Source organism: Sceloporus undulatus, chromosome 3 (assembly GCF_019175285.1).
Source record: "Sceloporus undulatus isolate JIND9_A2432 ecotype Alabama chromosome 3, SceUnd_v1.1, whole genome shotgun sequence".
NCBI classification, from domain to species: domain Eukaryota; kingdom Metazoa; phylum Chordata; class Lepidosauria; order Squamata; family Phrynosomatidae; genus Sceloporus; species Sceloporus undulatus.
Genome location: NC_056524.1, coordinates 176,102,573 through 176,124,727, shown reverse-complemented (window position 1 = coordinate 176,124,727; position 22,155 = coordinate 176,102,573). Strand labels below are relative to the sequence as shown.

Sequence of the window (22,155 nt, the reverse complement as noted above, 5' to 3'; positions counted from 1 at the left end):
CCACATTCTGTTCCAATGACTAAAACCTACAATTATCATTAAACATCTGCACATTAGGTGATTTGTTACTGAATTCATAAAGGTGGCACAAGATCACTACTGATGAAGCAACTTTTCTTTTATAAGAAAAAAAAAACCAATAGTAGAATATTACACTTACTGGGAACTTTGCAACTGATTTGCGAACATCAAAGGGAGAGTTAGAATTGTGCTCATGTGTGAGCACACACATGTAGTAAGAGCCCAGTTTTATATATATGGGGGAGGCTTTTACTATCTTTCAGATTTATTGTCATTTAAATATTCCTTTAAGTCATTCTAGAAACTGGCTTACTGTCATTGTGAGCATAACAACTGAAGAAACGTAGGAGGTATACCTCCTCCCTTCCCACTCTTTATAGTAAGAGGTAATAAAGATGTTTTTAAAATCTAGAATCTTGGGTGGTATGCTTGTCTGCCTGTCTGTCATGCAAGGTGGTAGACTAGGATATGTGAAGAGTCTTATATTTTATCATGCAAAAGAAAACCACAAGTATCCTGAACAAATGCCCCCAAATTATAACTGGGGGATAGCACAGGAAGCATGCTGGACAGTCGCTCCTTCTAATGCACAGATCTGAGATCCGCACCCTTGAAAATACACGGAGGGGAGATCTCAGCTATTTGCAAGGGTGCGTGTATGGGGGGGGCATTAAAGCCTATGGGGCTTGAATAAGCGTGAGCCTCCGTTTTTGCAGGGAGGATTCCGGAACAGATCCCCCAAGAAAACGGAGGGCCAACTGTACTTTTATTCTCACTGTTATGATTTAAATGCTCTAAAACTGTTTTAAATGTATTAATTGCCATCAGCTCAATTTTGACTTATGGCATTATTAGGCTGACCATACTTACCATTCTAAGTGGGACAGTCCAGTTCTCCCCTCCCCCATATTTCCAGACTGTCTCATCATTTTAATATAAATGTCAATTTTGTCCTGTTATGTTGTGAATGATATGTCCAAAGTCACTTTAGTAAATTTTAGTAAGTAGTAACTAAGGTCCAAAACACACTGCAGAAATAATCCAGTTTCATACCACTTTAACTGCCCTGGCTCAGTGCTAAGGAATCTTGGGAATTATAGCTTATTGTTGCACCAGAGCTCTCTGACAGAGAAGCCAAATGTCCCACAAAACTACAGTTCCCAGAGTTGCTTAGCATTGAGCCAAGGTTGTTAAAGGGGTCTCAAACTGGATTATTTCTGCAGTTTGTTTTGGACCTCAGTAAGGTCCGGTACATTTACATGCCCAGCATCCCTAGTCCATGAGGACACAGCCATCATGGCTTGCCGCCCTCCACACAGGTGGTGCCATGATGGTGTGAGTGTCGTGCAGCGCCCAAACGGCGCTGGCAGAAAGTGACACAATTGGGGCAGGAACGCACCCCAATTGTGCCCCTTTCAGGAAGCTACTTTAGGCAGCTTCTTTTTGCTCTTGGGAGGGAGCACATCGTTGCTGCGCCATTTGGTGGCTGCAGTAATGATGCAGGGCTAAAAGGGGCAGCACAGAGCTGCCCGTCTGTTAAGGCCCTTAGTTACTGAGTAGTTTGCAATTTGTAACCATTAACTTTGTATGGATTAAATGTTGCAAGTGGGAAAAATGTTTTATACCAAATCTTGTATTCTGAGTAGTAATTTACTCACTACTGATGTAAGACTGAGTACAGCTATTCTAATAGGTTAGTTCATTTAGTTAATTATTTATTCAAATTTTTAATGACCATTATTGTTTTCTCGCTATTTTTATTTTAATCTACGTTGTGATCCAACTTGGGTTCCATGTTAGGAGAAAGGAATCATATAAATAAAATAGAATATTCCTATGAATAATATGATCTGAGTTTTTTAAAGCAGATTTGCATCAGAAGGAATGCAGCCAATGGTTCCATATCTGGTGTATATTTAGAAATAACGTTAAACTATACTTGAAACAGAGCTTGAAAAGGTTACTTTTCTGGGCTAAAGGTTCTAGAAAGCAGTAAGTTCCAGTGAAGTCCATGTCAATTATTTCCAAATAAATACATACAGGAATGTTCTTTATTTGCAAGAGCATGCCAATGCCAAAAGGATAAAAATATAAACTTGTGCTTATAGAATAATTGAATTTTATTTTTCATTACATTTTTTTTCCAAATGGCTAAATGCTGAACCCAAAAATTAAGAACAAAGGCAATGTCTTAATCAAATAATTAGCAACTCAGTGCAGACACAACAATTGTTTCATTCAAAGCTTTGGTGTGCAAATGAAGAACATATGCTTGAAACAGGATTTGCAAAGCTTCACTTAAAAAGAAAGCACAGGAGGTCATATTTACCACCAGCACAAACATTGCTTCCTTTGCCTTACCAGCTTTAACATGCTTTAACCAGCATTTCATCTGTAGCTTGATGATGCTAAGCATGAAAGAGTTCCAATTTTAATCAGAATTTATGTAGATTTGCAAATCCCGGTTAGACCACATGTATCTGGTAGTAACCATGATTTGTAGTAATTTAAAATGTAATGCTAAGCTATATATAAAGCAGAGTTTGTCAAAGTTGCTTTTTAGGATGCCAGCTCCCAGTATTAGCTTGCTTGGCCAACAATGAAAAGGAGAGGGGAAATTGAATAACCTCCGTTGCTATCAGTGACAGACCAGGTCCCCTAGAAGGTTTAAGGAGTTACTCAGGAAATAAATGTAGTAGTTACCCAGTTGAGGCTCATTTTTGGCTTCAGATTTTTTTTCAACTTTGGGTTCAGAGATGACACCCCAGAAGTGATGAAGAAGTGAACAAGCTTCTGACATGCATGAACAAATGAGGAGGTAGCTCAACAGCCAGAGAGGAGTGACTTCAGTGAAGAAGGACAACAGTGAAGAGAAAGCAGCATCCGAAAATCTGCCTGCATCTACACTACAAAATTAATGTAGTCTGACACTGCTTTAATTGCCATGGCTCATTGTTGTGGAATTCTGGGATTTGTAGTTTTGTAGGTTATTTGGCCTTCTCAGTGTTGTTGGGAAACCCTCTCCGCTTCTACTTGCCCAGCCAAACCAAAAAACAAGACAAGGTAGGTATCTGGAGTAAAAACAACTTTATTCCACTGCACAGAGAATAGGCTGTCAGGCACCTCTGGATGCAAAAACAAGCAGCACCCAATTCAGAGTGCAGTTACATTTTAACCTTTACTGATAACACATTCATTAGCCACTCCCTATATGGTAGCACTATACTGTTCTACAGGTCTCTGCGGACATGATCTGACCACTCCTCTGGCCAATACACATTCCTAGCATAATTTGGCCAAAGATTAAACAAACAATGCATATGTGCCTGAACTATCTTTTTAGAGCTAAGTTTCTACTCATCATCATTCAGAGAGGACTGTTGCCACAACAAACTACAAATCCCAAGATTCAGGCTGCATTAATTCTATAGCGTGGCAGCAGCTATAGAGAGTGTCAGCAAAGCTGAAATTGCCACCAGTGAACAAGAAAGTAAGTGAAGAGGTATAGCTGAAAGAAGAAGCAAAACTTGGAGCCATTCAACAAATCTTTCTGTTAAACATCCTGTACCTATAACTGAGGAATCAAGCTGATCTTTGCACTTAGCATTTCCTTGCAAACTCCAAAACTGCACCAACCAATACAGTATTTAAAAAGCCAAAAGGGAAACTATCATTGCAACTGTAGCAACAGGAATGCATAATTAAAAGAACTACAGGACTCCCTAAACACCTCATCTTCAAGCTTATTTACTCATAAATAACCCAAGAAAATTATGCATGCTCTCTTTGATTGTCCTAATGGCCCAATCACCCCCTGCTAACAGATTGCTGTTGAATGACTAGTCTGGAGCTTAAGTGTTTTGATAAGATTGGCTACATTTACTTGGTGTCCTTCACTGGCATTATGGTACTTCAATAAACATGAGCTATCTGCCATAAATAAGCACAAACAAAAATCTGCTTTTCTCTTAAGACAATAAGGAGTGTCAATCTCAGCAGGTTGGAATCTAATGTGAAGGGAAGGATAGAAAAGAAAGGAGGTAAAAATGCAGTAATAATGGGCAAGTTCACTTATCCTCAGATTGATGGGGGAAATGTCAGCTCAACGAGCCCAGCCAAAGAACAATTTCTTGACAGCATAAACAATAGCTTCTTCTAATAAAAAACAATAGCCTTTTCTAATCTAAAACCCATATGAAGAAATTTGGTCTAGTCATTAATGGAATGCTGAACATGTCTATAATAAATCTCCATCAGAAGCTACATTTTAGCAGCAAATGAGGGGGAAAAGCCTTAGCATGTTTCTTCTCCCTTACTGCTACAGAAGCAGCATAAATGGCCACTGTAGTGATGAAGAAATGCTAGTCTAGATAAACCATGTGCGCCTCTGAAAATGTATGTTAACTCTCTTGTAGAACAATGCGACATTTTAGACCCCTGTAGTCACATTTTATTGCAGAATCCGCACAGGAACAGACCACAACATTGTTTCCTGCACAATGGCTGATCTTGTTGCCTGCACAGTGCTGAATATCCCGTTTATAGCCACTTCCTCACCTCTCCCCATAAGCAAAAATGGCTAGGAACATGCCTATTATCCCCTCTGCTGTAAGCCGCCCGGATTTCCAGTGATTGGGCGGCATATAAATAAATCCTATTATTATTATTATTATTATTATTATTATTAACAAAAAAAATCCACTGATTTTTGCCTTTGGGGAACTTTGTTCTCCCAATAGAACATATAGCAACAACAACACCATGCACCATGAGAGACCTTTGGTGGAGAGCAAACAGTAAGCAGAACCTACCACACTCTGGCCATATTCATAAATCCTGTTAGTGTCTGTGCATGTATGTGTAAGTACAAGTTAAATGTGTGCACTGTTAAGTCTTTTTCTGGAGAGGTGCAGAGGGGTGAAAAAGGCTTTAAAATATCTACAACTTAAAACAAGTCAAGTTTTTAATTACAGCATCTCAAGATGTGTCTCTTTCTCCCTCTCCTCTCCTTTTGTAGTATAAAAGAGCAACTACACTAGAGATTTGTTTTGCTTCAGAACCAGGGCTTGTGCCTGCGTACATAAGATCTCATAAGAGATCCACCAGAATTTTTCAGAAATGTGGAACTCTCACACAAGCAACAAATCAAGAAAATATGTCTCTTAGCAGTTAAATGTTCACCTGTCTGGTAGAATGAATTGAACTTTAAAGTCACCAGATAGGATTCTCTGATCACATTCCTCAGAATTTTGACAAGCTAGAAATTTTCTGTGAGGTGCACACAACACTGTCAATAAAATACCAGGTTTAACATTTCTTGGAAACTGATGTTGGGAAGATTTCTGCTCCAAAATAAGCTATACCATATTCAAATCTTGCATTTATTTCTTTAAAAAGCCTATTCTGATGGGGCCCTATAGCATAAGTATCTCATGAAAGAGATATATCTCATGAAAGACTTACAATAGTGTATCTCATGAAAGACTTATAATGGTTGCAAATCAAGGAAACAACCACCTTTCAAAACTTTTACAGAGGAATTTCAAAGGGAGACAATTATGGTTTCCCCCCTCCTTTCTTATTGCTGTTTACTGTCTGCACAGTAAAGCCTGATAAGATTTTGTATAGAAATCTTTCCATCATAAGAGAAACTAGGGAATGGAGGAAAGATAAAAGAACTCTATTTTATGGTTTTATCAGTTTTGAAAACAATAACTGAAGTGCAGCCTATGTGCGTGACAGTACAGGACCTACTTTATGTAAAAAATAACAATATATCACTTCAGTTACCCAGAGGATTAAGACCATTTATATGGTTTTTAAAGAACCACTTGGGTGCAGTGTATTAAAGCACAATTTTTTGCTTACCGGAGGGTCCTGATCTTCAGCTTCCACTGTTGTGATGACAGTTCCTTTGATTGCATCAGGGGCAACCATTCCCCTGTAGAGAGGTTTGCTAAATACTGGGGAGTAATCATTCATATCCTGCAAAACATAATTAAGAGTTTACTGCAAAAGCTGAAATGAGATTAAGGACACAATCACAATTGTTCAATCAAATCAGGACTCACTCAGTCTGTTCTATTACAGAATCCATTTACTACTGTCAGAACTCCAGAATTCTCAATCATGTTATGATCCTCACATAAGACTGACACTCAAGAGGAAGATAATAAATTTCAGCCTCAGATTGATACAGAAAGCATTGGTGGAAACCCTAACCTGAATACAACAAACTATAACTACTGATCAAAAAAAATGTGGCCCAAGCTCAAAGCCTTTCATAGCACATTCATAGCTGCCCAGAGGCAATACTGGATTTAGGAGGCTAGGGCTAGAATGCTCCGAATGGGTAGAATTGGAAGGACAGGAAATAGAGGCATGGGTAAGTGCCTAAAAAATCTCTGTAGCTGTACTCTAACCATCTTGGGACTGGTGGGATGTGGAATTATCTCTGGGCTTCAGACTGTATACATATGAAGTCCTTATGCTATAGGGTCTTCATACAAGGCACCTGTAAACTGACAGCAAGCAAAGATCATGGGACCCAAAGATAAACCTTGGAATTCGCCACTTAGTGCAGCTTATTTTTAAGAAGAACTGCTTCAAATCATTTGAAGAATTCAAACCTTCTGGCAATACTTGCAATTTTTACATTGCCTATGTTTGTTCCATATACTCAAGCTTAAACCCCAGTTCTAGTGTAGGCAGTCTGGACTATGTGCAACTTCTTCTGCACCAGACCCAAAACATAACACAGAGTAAAATAACTTAGCTTTCACTCCAGATCTTCTGTGAAGATCTGGAGTCATCTGTTTCCACACTGCAGGTCATTCATTCTGAGGTCAAAATGAGGAGCCCAGCATGTGACTGTTGCTGGGCACTTTGTTCTGATCTCAGAAGTGAGCAACTCATGGCATCAACAGATGTGCTGGGTGGCCCAGTGGGATGCCCATGCAGACAGATGCTGCAACTCAGAAACAGAGGCTAAGGTAACTGGGTCAGGTTGCAGCAGCTGTGGGACTAGGACACTCCGGGCTGCCCCTAGATTATCCTGGCTGGTGCAAACAAGCCCCTAGATTCCTATACAAGGTGGAGACATTCCTAGTGGTGCACCAGCTTCTAAATTGCTTTGTTAGAGCTGAACTATGCTACAGCACCTGCTGGTCAAATAAGCGACTGAACTGGAAGAGGCACTGGACAACTGTCATTGGATCTAAGTTTTGGCTTGCACTGAAAAAATTAACAGAATCATACAGATGGAAGGGATTCCCAGGACCAGTCTACTCTCCCTCCTATGATATGCAAAAATACACAACAAAACCTTCTTTGGATTTGTGACTGCAGTTAGTTCAAAAGAAAATAGCCTTGTGTGCATTATGGACACTGGACAGATTAAACATACAGGAGCACAGCAAGGATATGCTCCAGGAACAAACCATTCATGAAGAAGTCCTGGGAATGGTTTGTTGCTGGAGCATTCCTGAATCTTCATGCATTAAGTCCTGGATATGCGCAGCACGCTTGTGAGACTTTGCCGGGAGTATGGCTTTTTCTAGTTCGATTTCCCCCTGTCTTATAATCTCCTTTGTGTAAAATGTGAATTTGAATGCTAATAGTTTTTGAACAATAATTGAACCAAGATAGCAGTCTAAATACTCTTTTTGACCTGTTCAAAGCATATATGTGATATAAATACACTTCAGAAGAAACATATTTAGGCCTATTAAACATTGTTATGTCCTTTTCCTCTGTCTCTATTGCTCTGTGATAATAGATGACAAATACAGAATGTGTAAACATTTGTGCTCATCCTCTGCATGTCCTTACGTCCTTCATGTTGGGAAATCAGAGACTATAAATAGAAATGCCAAAAAGAGAAATGTTATACATGCCCTCTGATAAGAATTGTACAGAACACCCTCTTCTATGGGAAATGATTAAAAGGCCCTGCTTATATTTCAAAGGTAGATAGATCAGTAGAAGGAAAAAAGTAAAAACATATAGTCACATAGAAAGCCAACAAAATTTCTGTCCCAAAACTATCTATTTGAGCAGTGACTATTCTTAGATATGAATTTGGCTTGGTAAAAGTTATATAATTAATAATAATAATAATAATAATAATAATAATAATAATAATAATAATAATAGGTTTTATTTATATACCGCCCAATCACTGGGAATCCGAGCGGTTTACAACAGAGGGGATAACAGACAGTTCCCTGCCCACAGGCTTACAATCTAAAAGACACGACACAAAAGGAGAAGGGAATGGTGAGGGGGGGAGGGAATCAGGTCCAGCAATTCTTCTCTCCCTCTGAGGCCTGGACCAAGGCAGATGGACCGGAGGGAGGGCTCTTCTTCTTCAGGCTAGCCCCTGATGGAACTGGGCCAGCCTACTCTCTCCCTCAGATATTAGCAGCATAAAGTATTACAAATACAAAAGGGAATTTCTTTTAGATGTTATCTCATCCTATGCCAAATCTTTGGGATAGTATCAGTGCATGTTTACAGTTTAGACACATAGATAGGAGCTTATCGCGTGAACTTTAAAACTGGCTCCAGCCTCCTGGGCTGGAGCTGGGACGCAGGATGGAGGCAAGGATTATTGCATGCTAAATTGCTGCCCAGTTGCTGCCCACCAGCAGCCCAGGTCCAAGTCAGGTCCCAGCCTTGCTCTGCCAGCACTTTTTCAAAGTCAGAAAGCTTAGTCAATTTAACATGCGATAATCCCCGCCTCCATCCCACATCCCAGCTCCAACCTTAAAGTTCATGCAATAAGCTCCACAGACAAGTAAATCAAAGTCAAAATTAAGATTCTTCTTTTGGTGTCTAGATAAATACTTCCTTGCTCCCAGGAATACTTATACACACAGAATGTTTGAAATGAACTGAGAGGATGTCCCCCTCTTCTCCATCACAGCAATAGTTTCATTTGAAAGAGCTGCTAAATAATGTGGATCATATCAACTTAAGGGGTGCAGCTTTTGTGATTTGTGTTTCAGAAGATTATAGAGATTACTCCAGCCTCCAGTATTTAATTGGAGAATGTCTTTTCTGCTCCCCTTTAATTAAGTATACAATATTTTAGCATTAGCCTACTGTCTTTTCTAAGCATTTTTTCAAGGCTTGAGAGCAACATGTTGCACGTTCTGAGTTTGTTGAATAGAGAGAAGTTTCAGGTGCAGTATTGTTTCAATTTATTATGGGAAAGGAAGCATTAGAGGCTTATGCTTTTGTGTGTGTGTAAGATTTGCTTATTTAAAAATACACAAGCAGAAATAGAGGGGGGGGGGAATACATGGTAGCAAAGTCACTATTTTAGGACCCTCACCCCACTCCTATAGCAGGGTTATGGGAAAGAAAATCCAATAGTTAGGCCAGCCAGTAAAGAACAAACTGGAGGCAGGAATGAAGAGCAAGCCAAAAGTCAATTGAGGAGCAAACCATATGATATTATAACATGCCACAACAGAGAAAGACTTTGTTTTTCAAGGAAGACTTTAGTCCTTTTTAGCAAGATTAATCCAACACTAATCCAACAGCAAGCCAGTGGTTGCTTCACTGTGTAGTGGCAGGAAAAATGGCTACTTTTTAAAGGCAGCTTATTTTTAAAGGGAATCATGCTGTGGGAGATGTCCAGGAACATGATTCTGTTTAAAAGCACTGTAGACAAGCTTCCTGTATGGCTTATTTTCATCTTAAAAAGTGAAGATTTTGCATACATACATACCAATTTTTGCATCCCTATATACGTACCAATACCAAGTTTTTATCTTTTTATGTTTTATGTAATACGTTGGTCTATATTATGTAAAGTGTTGTTTAAAGTGGGTTTTTTTTAAAGTTGAGATTATGCCATTGCTTCTGTTACTGTGGGACATGGCCCTTGATAAGATCGGGGGGGGGGGGGGATTTCCAATACAGAGTCCCTGGAAATTCCCAACCCCTGAATGTAGATGCTATAACATGTCTCTTAATGGATTGTGACATTGGGGCAGCTTTACTCCAATCCAAAGGTTCCTAATTTTAAATATGGTAATTTTGAAACCAGCTCATTTTTCTTAGCTGCAGAATGATGGCAATTTCTGTAACCTCTTGTGACTCCTTAAAAAAAAACCACCCACAAATGATTTCCAATATTTGTAAACGATCTCTTATACTTTTCTTCATTTGTACCATTAGCCATTACTACGAACTAGCAATGCATCTAACAAAGGAACAGTGACAGGAATGACTTATTATTTCTCTTCCAGTTTAGGCACCAAAAGGAGTGATAAAAGTCACCATGGCGGCGGTTACAGCACCCTTTCCACAGCACGACAAGGAGCCACAAAATGTGGCTTATTTTTGCACCACAGAAAGGCCAGGTCAGGGCTGCGTCATGTGGTTACCACAGCCCCAACCCAGCAAGGAAAGGTGTTGCATGGAGCCACCCTTTGGGGCAGTCTGTTGAGCCTCAAAGTCTTCTTAACTGGTACTAATTCTATAATATGTATTTCATGGTTTCACAACATAAGATGTTAAATTACTTCATGTGATTAAAGGAGAGGGGGAAGATTTTCTGGCCTTGATGCCACAAGCAATGCTACCTATGCTCCTAACATCTACACATTTCACATGGACAACTATGAAGTGGCAGCTGTGTGTGGGAGCACTTCTTTGCATACAGCCCAATTTTCTGTGGCTTCATCTCCCTTTCATTACATGGAATCACTTCATTTCATTAACATGTGGACTAAATATAGATTACATGTACATGTGTGCATACCCAAATACACACACACCAGCATACCTTTCAACATTTTAAAGAAGAAAACTGGGGACACATGTGGCTAATCAACATCATTAAGTGATGAAGACGACAAAAGTTACTAATGAGGAATGCACAAGCTAGGAGAGGAACTGTACATTGCAGTTTCCAGACTGACATTAATAGTTTTAAATGTGTTCCTATACTGTATTTAAAAAGCAACTTAGCATGCAGAACACTAACATATCAGGGAGAAAGTGGAAGAAAAAAAATCCAACCATCCTTCTCTAATTGTCAAGGGTAAAGTTCAGGAAAAACTCTTCCCCATGATTTTGCTTATACGTCACATAATTCTAATGTCTTTGAATTTAAGTTTACTACTTTAAAAAAATTATTCGAATGACCTTTGAAGAATTATATTAAGAGTCTAGGAAGACTGTATATAACAGTAATTTTACCAGAAGGAGAGGCAGTCAGTGCTTGTGAAATTTATATATGAACAATCAAAATTACACAAAATTATAGTTTTAAAAGTTCAGTTATTTTCTTTGAATAAAAAGTTATGGCTATGCAGTCCATTTTTTAAAAAAGAAGGCTTTGTTATCTTAAAAGAGAGGAAAAGAAACAAGCACAATGTATGTAAGATGAATAGAATGCATTTTGCGGAATTATTGTATGGTTGTTTATAAATCTAGAAAGTTTAGTTAAAACATCAACTCAAAAACCCTGTGTCGACTTATGAATGGGTCAGTGTGAGTATTGTAATTATATTTTATCAAAAGGTATTTTATCAAAATTTAAGTTGTTATAAAAAGAATAATCATCCCCTTCTCTGAGTTGAGTGGGGAAAGGTGAGAGAACAGTCCATCCTGGGAGAACATAAAAGAAGCATCAACTTCCTCTACTCTGTTGGTACTCCTTTGAGGGGAAATGGCAAAGAGCCACTTCCATTTTCTGACCCAGGTATTCAAAAAGACCAGAAGAAGCACCACAGTGGAGAGAGTAGATGCTGTTGGTGCTTCTTTTAGCTTCTTCCAGGATGGACTAACCTCTCTTTCACCACTTGTCTCAGAGAAGAGGATGATTTCTTTTTTTATAAGAGTTAATACTGTATCTTAACTTTTATCAAAAAAGGAATCATGCCTTTCTCTGAGTAAAGTGGCAAAAGGCCTTTATGACTGTCTGGGTGGAAAAATGGAAGCTGCCCCTAAGTTTTACCCTTGATTTATCCATGGAGCATATTAAAATCTATAATATGGCTAAAAAAACCTGCCCTCGATTTATACATGAGGTCAACTTATACATGAGTATATACAGTAAACCTTTATAAAATTCTTGGATGGAACTAGTAATACAACTTCTTAGACTAAACTGGAAGACATTTATAATCCACATTGCTTATCTGCAGAAAAGCCCATTTTGTACCGAAAATGCTGTATTTTAAGCAAAATGCAATGCTTTTGTTTTTTAAAGTCCCAAAATAAGTCATTGAAAAAATGTACAAATCTTTTGTAATTTCTCTCTTCAAATAGAAGGCTTTTGAAACTTCTATGTGTATTTATTTCAAAAACACTGAAAATAATTTAGTGGGAATATTAGTTATGTACTTGGATTAACTGATATGTTGATTTTTCTCCATCTCAATCAGATATTTAATAATGCTTTTTGTATGAGTGACTCATAAAATAGAAGATAAGCATGATTAAATATCTGTTTAATATGAAAAATATATGGAAAAGACAATCTGTTTGATGGAGTATCTTCAAAATATAGTGCCAGTATTTTACATCAGCTACTTAGTTACTTGTGTACTGGCTCAACCAATTGCTCCACCTGAAGAATGCATCCTTCAGCTCCGCCGCTCTTACTGGTGTGAATTCCCATTCAGCAATGGAAACCCACTGGGTGTCCTCGGGTAAATCACACTTGCTTCAGCCTAAGGGGAAGGCAGTGGAAAACCTCTACCAAAGAAATGTTATGAAGAAAACCTTAGGATAGGGTTTCAGCAGTTGATGTTGAGTTAAAGGTACATGACAACAGGAATCCCCCAGATTTGCTACAACAAAGGTGAGTGAATGTGGCTTTCTGCATCACGATTCAGACTACTATTTTTCTTGTGCATACATTGTCAACTTCTATCTTTTTCTGTTTACTCAACTCCCTTTCCTTGACTAGAAGAAGTTTGGATGAAGCACTCAATGTAGGCTAAATTTTCCCAGCAACCTTGTTTGTATACTCAGTCAAAGTTGAAACAGTCACTATTTCATCTCCTAAATAAATTTGAAATAAATTAAAGTTTACATTACAATGGATAATTACTTAAAAGAGAGAGAGAGAGCAGCTATGCTTCAAGTTGATCTAACATAGTGATTCCCAAACTCTGGTCCTCCAGGAATTTTGGACTTCAGCTCCCAGAAGCCATTGGCAAATGGTCTGGGATTCTAGGAGATGCCGTCAAAACACCTGGAAACCCAGAGTTTGGTCTAACAAATAGAACCCTCAGAACCTCTTCCTGAATCCTTAGTGTACAGGCAATAGTGTTTTTATTTATTCATTCAGAAGAGAAATGCACTCTTGAGTCTTTTTTCTTGAGTTGTTTCCCTGGTGAGCTTTTGAGCTTGAGCACTGAGGGCAATAGAAAAATCCATACTGTTCACATTGGGATCCAAGATGTAATCATAATCTCTGTGTCCTGGCAATCCAAAGGTAAAATGCTGGGAAAGTCAATTTTGATATCATTAGCTCCATGGAAAAAGCATTCACACAGTGTCCATGTCAAATCCAGTTTGACTTCTCTCAGGTTTTCCCCCTTTGCTGTCACCCTACAATTTCTTGGTGTAGAAGTAAAACATTAATGAAAGTCATTGGATAATCCATCCCTTTTCTGACAACATGTGCCTTTGTAGCCTTCTCCTCGTGATTTTCTCTTGGTACAAATTAAGAGGCGTATCAAATGTGAAAACTGAAAAAATTGCAATGATTCCAATGAAACCTTGATTCTTATCTAACACAAAAGTTCTAAAGGTCCCATAAGGTTATACTTTCTAATTTTTCGAACAAGAAAGTCAAATATTTATATGAACAATTTTTTACTGGAATGTACCCATTATATACTTTCTTGTCACTGTTGATCAAAATTCAAAGTGAGGCTTTTCTATTTTTATATGTTGATGTTATTAGAGAAATTTTGTTGTATTTCTTGATTCAGAAAGAATCTGAAAGCAGTAGACAAAGACATACTTTTCTTCTCAGATTTCATGCCTAAGTATATATGAAGAGTGCCATACTGCGGGATTGTCCATGAAGTCTGACTATGAACCCTGTCTTTTCTAGCCTTGGAATTATGCCATAGTGAAAATAAAGACTGACAAGTTTTCCTGAAGCCATCTCTGAGCTGTCATCTTATCTCTAGTAAGATCAGCCAACACCTTTCCATCAAAATCTAAAGTGACAAATCATCTTTATAATAATTAAAGGAGTGTACCCTACAAGAAGTTGACAATGACATTGCAAAAAAGGAGACAAGTACAGTAAACACCAATAAGGTCAGAGAAGGATACAATGGGACATATATTTTAGAGACAGCCAGATAAGAGCTAAGGTTGTCTAAAACTGGTCCAATGGTTATTGGCTGCTCAGCTCAAGCTTTTGCATTCCTCATTCATTTCAATGAAGTCTGCAACATGGAAATAACGCTTGGGAGACTGCAAGCAATTTGAAGAGATAACACAGCCACCAGTCAATAGGGGACTTGATAGCTAATGACATGTTATACAAGATGAAGATAAAACAGATGTTATGGGTAAACCAACAGGTAATGATCTGGAAGTCAATTAGATCAGCCTATACCCAATCTGTTGCTTTCTATATGTGCACCAGGCTGGGAAAGATTGAATCACACTATAATAGCACTGTTTTATCTGTTATGTAAACACTTACAGAAGAATACTTTTATCCAAGAAATGAAAGGCAAATTAAATGAATTTATCAACAAATGGGACATTTGATTAATAAAATTGAAACAAAAATGCCTATTTTTTATTGCTTTGCACTGAAATAAGGTATAATCCTATACACAGTTCACAAAAGAGTCAAAGAAAAAGGGAGATGAGAAAGAATAGAGAAATTAGCAAAGGAGAAGTCTCTATTTGGAAAAAAACTGTTCAAATCACAGATAGGTTATTGAGATGGGGGAGAGAGGACACAGTTATATGTTAGAGTGTTTCTTTTAATGCCTGTTTCTCTATCTCTGTTTGAAAGCAGGAAAGACTAGTATCTGTGTGGCAATTTCTAAAAACTGCATGTCAATATGATCAAATACACAGAAGTTATAACCATGAGAGCTGCAGGTGTGCTTCATACTGAAAGTAATGGTAAGTTTATAGGATGTGTGGCCCTTTTATATTGCTATTTATTCAATCTGTATAAAAATGGCATGTTTCATGCCCCAGGGAGCTAGCAGAAGACTTCATGCTATTTGGATGGAAAATGCTGAAAAGTAGAAGAACAGCTGTATCTCCCATTGAAACCAACATAAGAACAGATGCACTAATGAACTTGGGAGGGGGGGGACTGAATATACTTCCAAAACATGGAAAATGAAATGAATGAAACCACAAAACTAAAAGCAAATAAAAAAATGAAACATTTCACTGCCAGCACACTCCTATGAATTTTGATGAGCAGTCTGAAAAAGAAAATAGTTTCCCCTCTCCCCAACTAGAAAAGTAGACAACTAGGATTCTGCAAGACACTAAGATTTGACCCCTGCACTTCTTAGCTTAATGGATTTGTTGTCCTCCTGATATGTTGGACTCTACCTATTACCAGCCTTGGCTAGTATGGTCAAAACCTGAAGGAATCAGAGAAGCAGCAAATTGGGGAAAGCTGACCTAATATTTAATACTTAAGAAAGTAAAGCTTATGGGGGAAATAGACTCTCTCCTACTCTTTTGAAACACAGTAATTTTGTGACATCCATTTTGTATTAAGGATGAAAAATTAGTTTACGTGCCTTGCTCTCCAACTAGCATCAGCCTGAAATAAATATGCATGTAGGTTCCCTTAACAGAGAAGAGAATCCTGACTGTAGGAAGCACTACAAATATACATGTGATGTACATTCCAACTGCATAAGAGTCCAGGGCATAAGACTCAATAGCCTCTTCATGCATCTGATACTCAAGGGTACAAAGTAGTTTGTCAGGAATACAGACACTAGCCATATGAATAGCCACAGCAGATTTCACTTCTTTTTTGCAGTAATGAGTCAAGCCTGGTTCCAGGATTAGTTCATATTTTCTTTGATAAAGCACAGTTTATGGCCCACCATATTTTCTTTGATATAAGACAGCTGATGACCCACCATGTCAACGCAGCCCACAAAGAGACTGATAACTCTCTTTGGCTGCCTCCACAGTGTTAAACAAGTAATGGGATTATTATGCATTGGACATAACACTCAGTCAATGGGATGAGAGAAATTGTATCACACACTGGCTCTCCTGCTCCCATTCTTGATCTCACTGAAAGCAACACTGATTGTGGGCCTAGCCTGAGCATATGGACCTAAACATGAGCATGAAAGGTTTGTTCCTCTTGTACACTCTGTGTGGGACTGGCTGTTGCTCATCTTCTACTTGCAAATGCTAATTACTTTGCTTGTGATTACTCTACTCTCTCTTAATAAATGAAACAAATACTCAACAAATAAAGGGGCCATGGTCATGGCACCGTGACAAGTGCACCAGGCATATTGTGACTTCATAATCCAATTTATTTGTGTAATCTACAGCTGGTGAAATATGGACTATTCCATAATTTAAATGCACATATTTTAAAACTTAAACCACTTTTGTGGACCATCTTTTCTCACATTTTTCAAAAGATTGCCTGGAAGCCTGGGTGTTTCTCATGTGCTTTATAATGCAAATATACTTGCTAGAAATGCCTAAGAGTGTAGGTATATCATCATCAACAACAACATTTATTTATATAGCACCATCACTGTACATGGAGCTTTATAAGTAAAAAAACAACCAAAAAGATTTAGGCGGGTTACATACCGCCATTTGGGACGTCCCCAGGACGTCCCAGTTTAAAAAAGGGGCGTCTCTTCTAGACGCCCCTACTCCTGTTACGGACTCTGTCCGTAACAAATGGCGGCCGCCGTTCCACATGGCCGCTGCCATCTTGATGTAGCGGACGCTGTGCGTCCACATGTTGCGCGGCGCTTATGATGTCGCGAGGGCGCCATTGGCGCCTCGCGGCGTCATAACTGCGATGTGAGAAGAAGCTCTATTTTGGAGCTTCTTTTTTGTTCGGCGCAGGAGCCACGCGGTTTGGCTGCTGCAGCTCCCTTGCGGAGCAAACAGCAGCGCCAGCAGCAGACCTTAGTTTCCTGCCTTCAGGCTTACAATCCAATGAAGTCATGTCATTGGAACTGTCTGGCAGTATAACTGCAATGATTTTATGTAAACAAGGAGCTTGTTAGAAAGATAATGACCACTTAATTTTATAAATATAGCAAATTATAATTTATATATAATGTGTGTGTGTGTTGAGAGAGAAAGAGAGAGAAAGAATTATTTCTTATTTGTGTGACTTGAGATTAGAGTTGTTAACTGCAAGTGACAGGTCAAGGAATGGCCAAGAAAGGTGGTGAATTTAAACTAGAAGTGATTGAAGTCAGTGCATTATGAAGAATGGCCCTTCCCATGAGAATTAAACTGTAAGAAACTACTGATAACCTAGGAGTAAAATTTTATTTAAACTTTCTATGGCATCTTCAGGAAAGTGATGGATTGTTAGTATATTTTTAATCGGAGCTCATCTTAATGTTTTGTTTGTTTATAAAACAGGATTGTGGGTATAATTCAATGAAAGATTACCACTCTCACTCAGTATCATTCATCCCTCCTTCACAACTGTTTGCTGTGCTGTTTTATGGCTAACCTATTCCCTCTTGCCTCTGCCTTTAGCAACACCTATTCCACCTGTTCAGGTGCAAGGGGGAGGGAATATCAGAATTCATCTTCACCTCTTTCTATTCTGGAATGTCCTATAATACTTGCACTGACATAATAATAAATGCTTGCAGGGTGCTTTGCATGCAGATCATGATTTTCTCCAGAATGGTCTAACACATTACCTATATATCTGACTTCATGATATGGCAAGGAGATAACAAAATGTAAATTGGGGTTACTGTTATAATACAGTATGTGACTTTGCTCCACAGATGTCTTTGTCTTACTACAAAGATTTTCCAGTGCCCTTTGTGGTAATTTTTCATCTGGCAGTATAAAAATGGTAAGTTTCTGTTATATTTTCTCTTTAAACTAAACAGACCTTGAGCTAATACAATCCTGTTGTTAATATGATACAATGGACTATATATTCAATGTTCTGCATGACCTAAAGAAGCTAATTATTTAAATTAAAAGATAATGTTCTTGATGAAGCATATGAGGCAGTAAAAGGCTTATACAGACAATTAAACACCAAAGTGAAGCCAAAGATATCTGCTAAACCTTCTTATTACAGGTGCAGGGTACCTGTGCCTTTCTTTTCTGCAAAGGAAAGCAGAGAACAAATGTATCTGCCAGAAATGCTGTTAAAGATTTTGTGAGAATATGAATTTTGGAAAGCATAAAAGAAATAATGAGCAAACAAACAGAGAATTATGCATACTTAAGAAAAAATCAGAAAGATCTTATTACTCACTTTGTGAATAGTATGTATTATATTTCTTTATAGCAGTGGCAGGTAACTGGAGGGAGGGCAGGGGAAATTTTTGCTCCACACCACTTCCTGTGGCTTCACTGCATGTCTTCAGCCTCTACCAGACCGACCTAAAGAAGGGTGAATCCTCATGGTATAGGACAGTGATGACAAACCTATGCCACATGTGCCGGAAATGGCACTTGACGCCATTTCCTCAGGCATTGGGCGAGGGAGAAGGTGGAAGAGGCATGCACGTGCCCGTTCCTCCTCTTCCCTGCCTTTTTCTGATAAGTCCATTCTGAAGGACTGTCATATAGAAGATGGGGCAAACTTGTTTTTCTGATGTGTCAAAAAGTAGGACCTGAACCAGTGGAGTGAAATTACAGTGGAGTTTTGGGGGAAAGTGGGGTATAAATAAAATTAAGAGCAATAAAATAATAATACAATTTCTCATTTTTCTGCAATTTAATCATACCCGCTCCTTTAACTGTTCCTTATAGAGCTTGGTTTTCTCTGCAGGACAGGCAGATGACTTGAAACTGAAATAATTTTTTTCATTATATATGCTGCCTTTGATGGTTATCTAAGTTTTAGATTTGACTTTTTTACATGATTCACTTGAACACATTTAAAACTGAGTAATGATTTTAAGAACTTGTTCTGTTAATTTAGAATTGTATACCTTATTGTACACTGCCTTTGTAAGACTGCTAGCTTGAAGAGTGACTAAGAAATTTATTAAAGAAGTAAATAAATAAATGACACTAAAATCATACAGTAACCAGTTGTTCCAAGTAACAAAAGAATGTTTTCAAATTTTAGATATTAATGATTTACTACATGTAACTAATCAAGTATGATAAAAAAATTAAATATGACTGCTAAAAATATTTTACTTTAATCTCATTCTTGGAAACTATGGCCACAAGGTTCAGAATATAAACAGAATCTGAAACTGTGAAGTCAAAGGCTTTCATGGCCGGCATCCATAGTTTTTTTGTGGGTTTTTCAGAGCTGGAATAACCATTAGCCTGTAGAGCATGGTCTAAGTGCTTCAATTCATCTTCCTAGAAGTGGGGATCACAGATCTGTTGTGTTTCTTTTTTGCCTTGGGTGATGGTTGGAGTTCTTGTGCAGGTATTTCTCTGTGTGTGTATGTTTTCTGTATACTGTGTGGCCCAACTGTTGGTTCGGTTTGCAGATGACTAGGACATCCAAGAATGGCAATGTTCCTTCCTTTTCTTTTTTCCATTGTGAATTGGATGTTAGGGTACATGTTGTTCAGATGGTTCAGAAACAGCCAGATCTTCTTCTCCATGGCTCCAAATAGTGAAAGTGTTATAATAGGTGACTATATCCATATATCGGTACGAGGTTGTGGGCTTCTTTTGGTGCTGTTTTCAGGGCTTGCTTTTGAAAGTGTTCCATGTAAATGTTTGCTATCACAGGGCTCAGAGGGCTATCCATTGCTACCTCATCTCTCTGCTCATAAAATCCATTGTCCCACTGGAAATAGCTTGTGATGAGGCAATATTTGAATAGGGCTGTGATGTCTTCTGGAAAAATTTGTTGGATAAGTGCCATGGTGTCCATTATGGGGACTTTGGTGAACAGGGAGACCACCCCACTTCTTTGAAGATGAATTGAACACCTAGACCGGGCTCTACAGGCTAATGGTTATTACAGCTCAGACATCAGAAGGGCTGTGAGACTCAGAAAAACCCAGAGGAGTGAAGACAAGCAACCATCTAAAGGGAAGATATTTTTACCATACATCAAAGGAATCATGGACAGAATAGGGAAACTGGTGAGGAAACACAACCTCCAAATGGTTTACAAACCGACCAAGAACATGCAACAAATGCTGCACTCAGTGAAAGACAAGAGATACCCTCTTCTCACAGCTGCAGAAGTTTACTGCATACCATGCAGCTGTGGACAAGTCTACACAGGGACCACCAAACACAGTGTTCAAACACGAATCAAGGAACATGAGAGACACTGCAGACTGAGGCTCTGTACAGATGGACAGGAAGGGGTGGCAAGACGCCCCTTTCTGCCCCGGAACGTTGGTGCAGCAATGATCCACTCCAAAAAGGAGCAGCAAAATGCAGCTCCTTTCCGCACTGTTTCTAAGGCACCATTAGCGCTCTGAAGTGGCGCGGTGACGTCTCTTGTGTGCCACAGGGACACCATTGAAATCCACAAACACTTGGACAACTTCAACAGAAAAGAGGAAACCCTTAATGTAAACCAGTCTTGAAAAATAGCAAAATGAAGACACAACAAATGCAAATGAGAAATCTCCCAGGGTCAGGGGTTTCCCAGCAGACAATGATCACTAATTAAGCAGATACTAATCCTCTTTGCATATTCTTCCACCCGGAGGTCTTGCCATCAACAGCATAACAATACACAGATTAATGTGGAAATCACTCCTCCCTACCCTGGGTCACACAGTATGTGTGTGTGTGTGTGTGTGTGTGTGTGTGTGTGTGTGTGTGTGTGTATATATATATATATCCAACTCTCTTCCATGCTAGCATTCTCTGAAGACACCAGCCACAGATGTAGGCGAAATGTCAGGAATAAACTCTTCTAGAACATGGCCACATAGCCCAAAAAACACACAAAAAAACTAAAAATCTGAAACTATTTTGATAGTTAATGATAATTTCTGAGGCTGAATTTTTTTTCATTCATTATTGATTTATCTGGATTTGAAATTACAGAGTTGGATGATTGCACAGGCTTTGACAGGTCCAGAGCAAGCAGGTTTTAGAAGACATATGTCCTCTGTGGATCACATAAAAGTGCTTTCATTCCTCATAAACAAATACTTATCACACCTTAAGGTAAATTATATGAGGCTTTTATTGATCTGAAAGCTGCTTTTGATTCAATTCACTGGCCTTTACTTGGGACAAGTTGGGTAGGATTAATATAGATCCTCAACTGTTGCTTCTTATAAGCGAACTCTACACAAATAATTATTGTAGAGTGAAATTTTCTGAATCGGGCCTATTAACAGACCCTATCTACTCTGGTATAGGAGTCAGACAGGGTTGTGTGTTGGCTCCTCATCTGTTTAATCTATTTGTGGCTGATCTACTTGCCTTTATGACCACAGTAGATTCTCACCCACCTTCATTGGGAAATTGTCCACTTATTGTTCTCCAATATGCTGAAGATGCTTTATTACTCTATCTCAGGTGGGTATGGTAAGAGCCTTGAAAAGATTCTCTGAATATTGTGACAAATTTCACCTACTGGTAAACTTTGAGAAATCCAAAATATTGATATTTTCTAAGAGATTTGTACCAAGAACATGGAAGGTTGGTAATCAAACAATTGAGCAGGTCAAAAAGTATGTTTACCTTGGCGTCCTTTTTCATTTTAACAGGCAGTGGAGTGAACAGAGAGATAAAGTAATACAAATAGGGAAAAGATCATTGGCGGTTATACAATCTTTTTATTATAAAAAAGGTAACCAGGATATTCTAGTGGCCTTAAAGATTTACAAGGCCAAATTAAGACCACAGTTACTTTATAGCATATTCACCTGGATTCCAGCCTTTAATAAGGAGATTGAATGTTTGCAGACTGATTTTTTCAGGAGACTAAGATTATTGATTTATAATACAAAACAAGTT

The 22,155-nt window shown here is 38.5% G+C and overlaps 1 protein-coding gene across 2 annotated transcripts in view; it reads right to left on the bottom strand.

Moving 5' to 3' along the window:
- Positions 1-22,155, bottom strand: part of PCDH15 (protocadherin related 15) — a 648,893-nt gene that overhangs the window by 135,461 nt on the left and 491,277 nt on the right. For both annotated transcript variants that reach the window (XM_042459844.1, XM_042459843.1), the window contains one exon: positions 5,890-6,006. In XM_042459844.1, the coding sequence (XP_042315778.1) occupies positions 5,890-6,006 (117 nt within the window). The remainder of the gene's footprint in view (positions 1-5,889; positions 6,007-22,155) is intronic.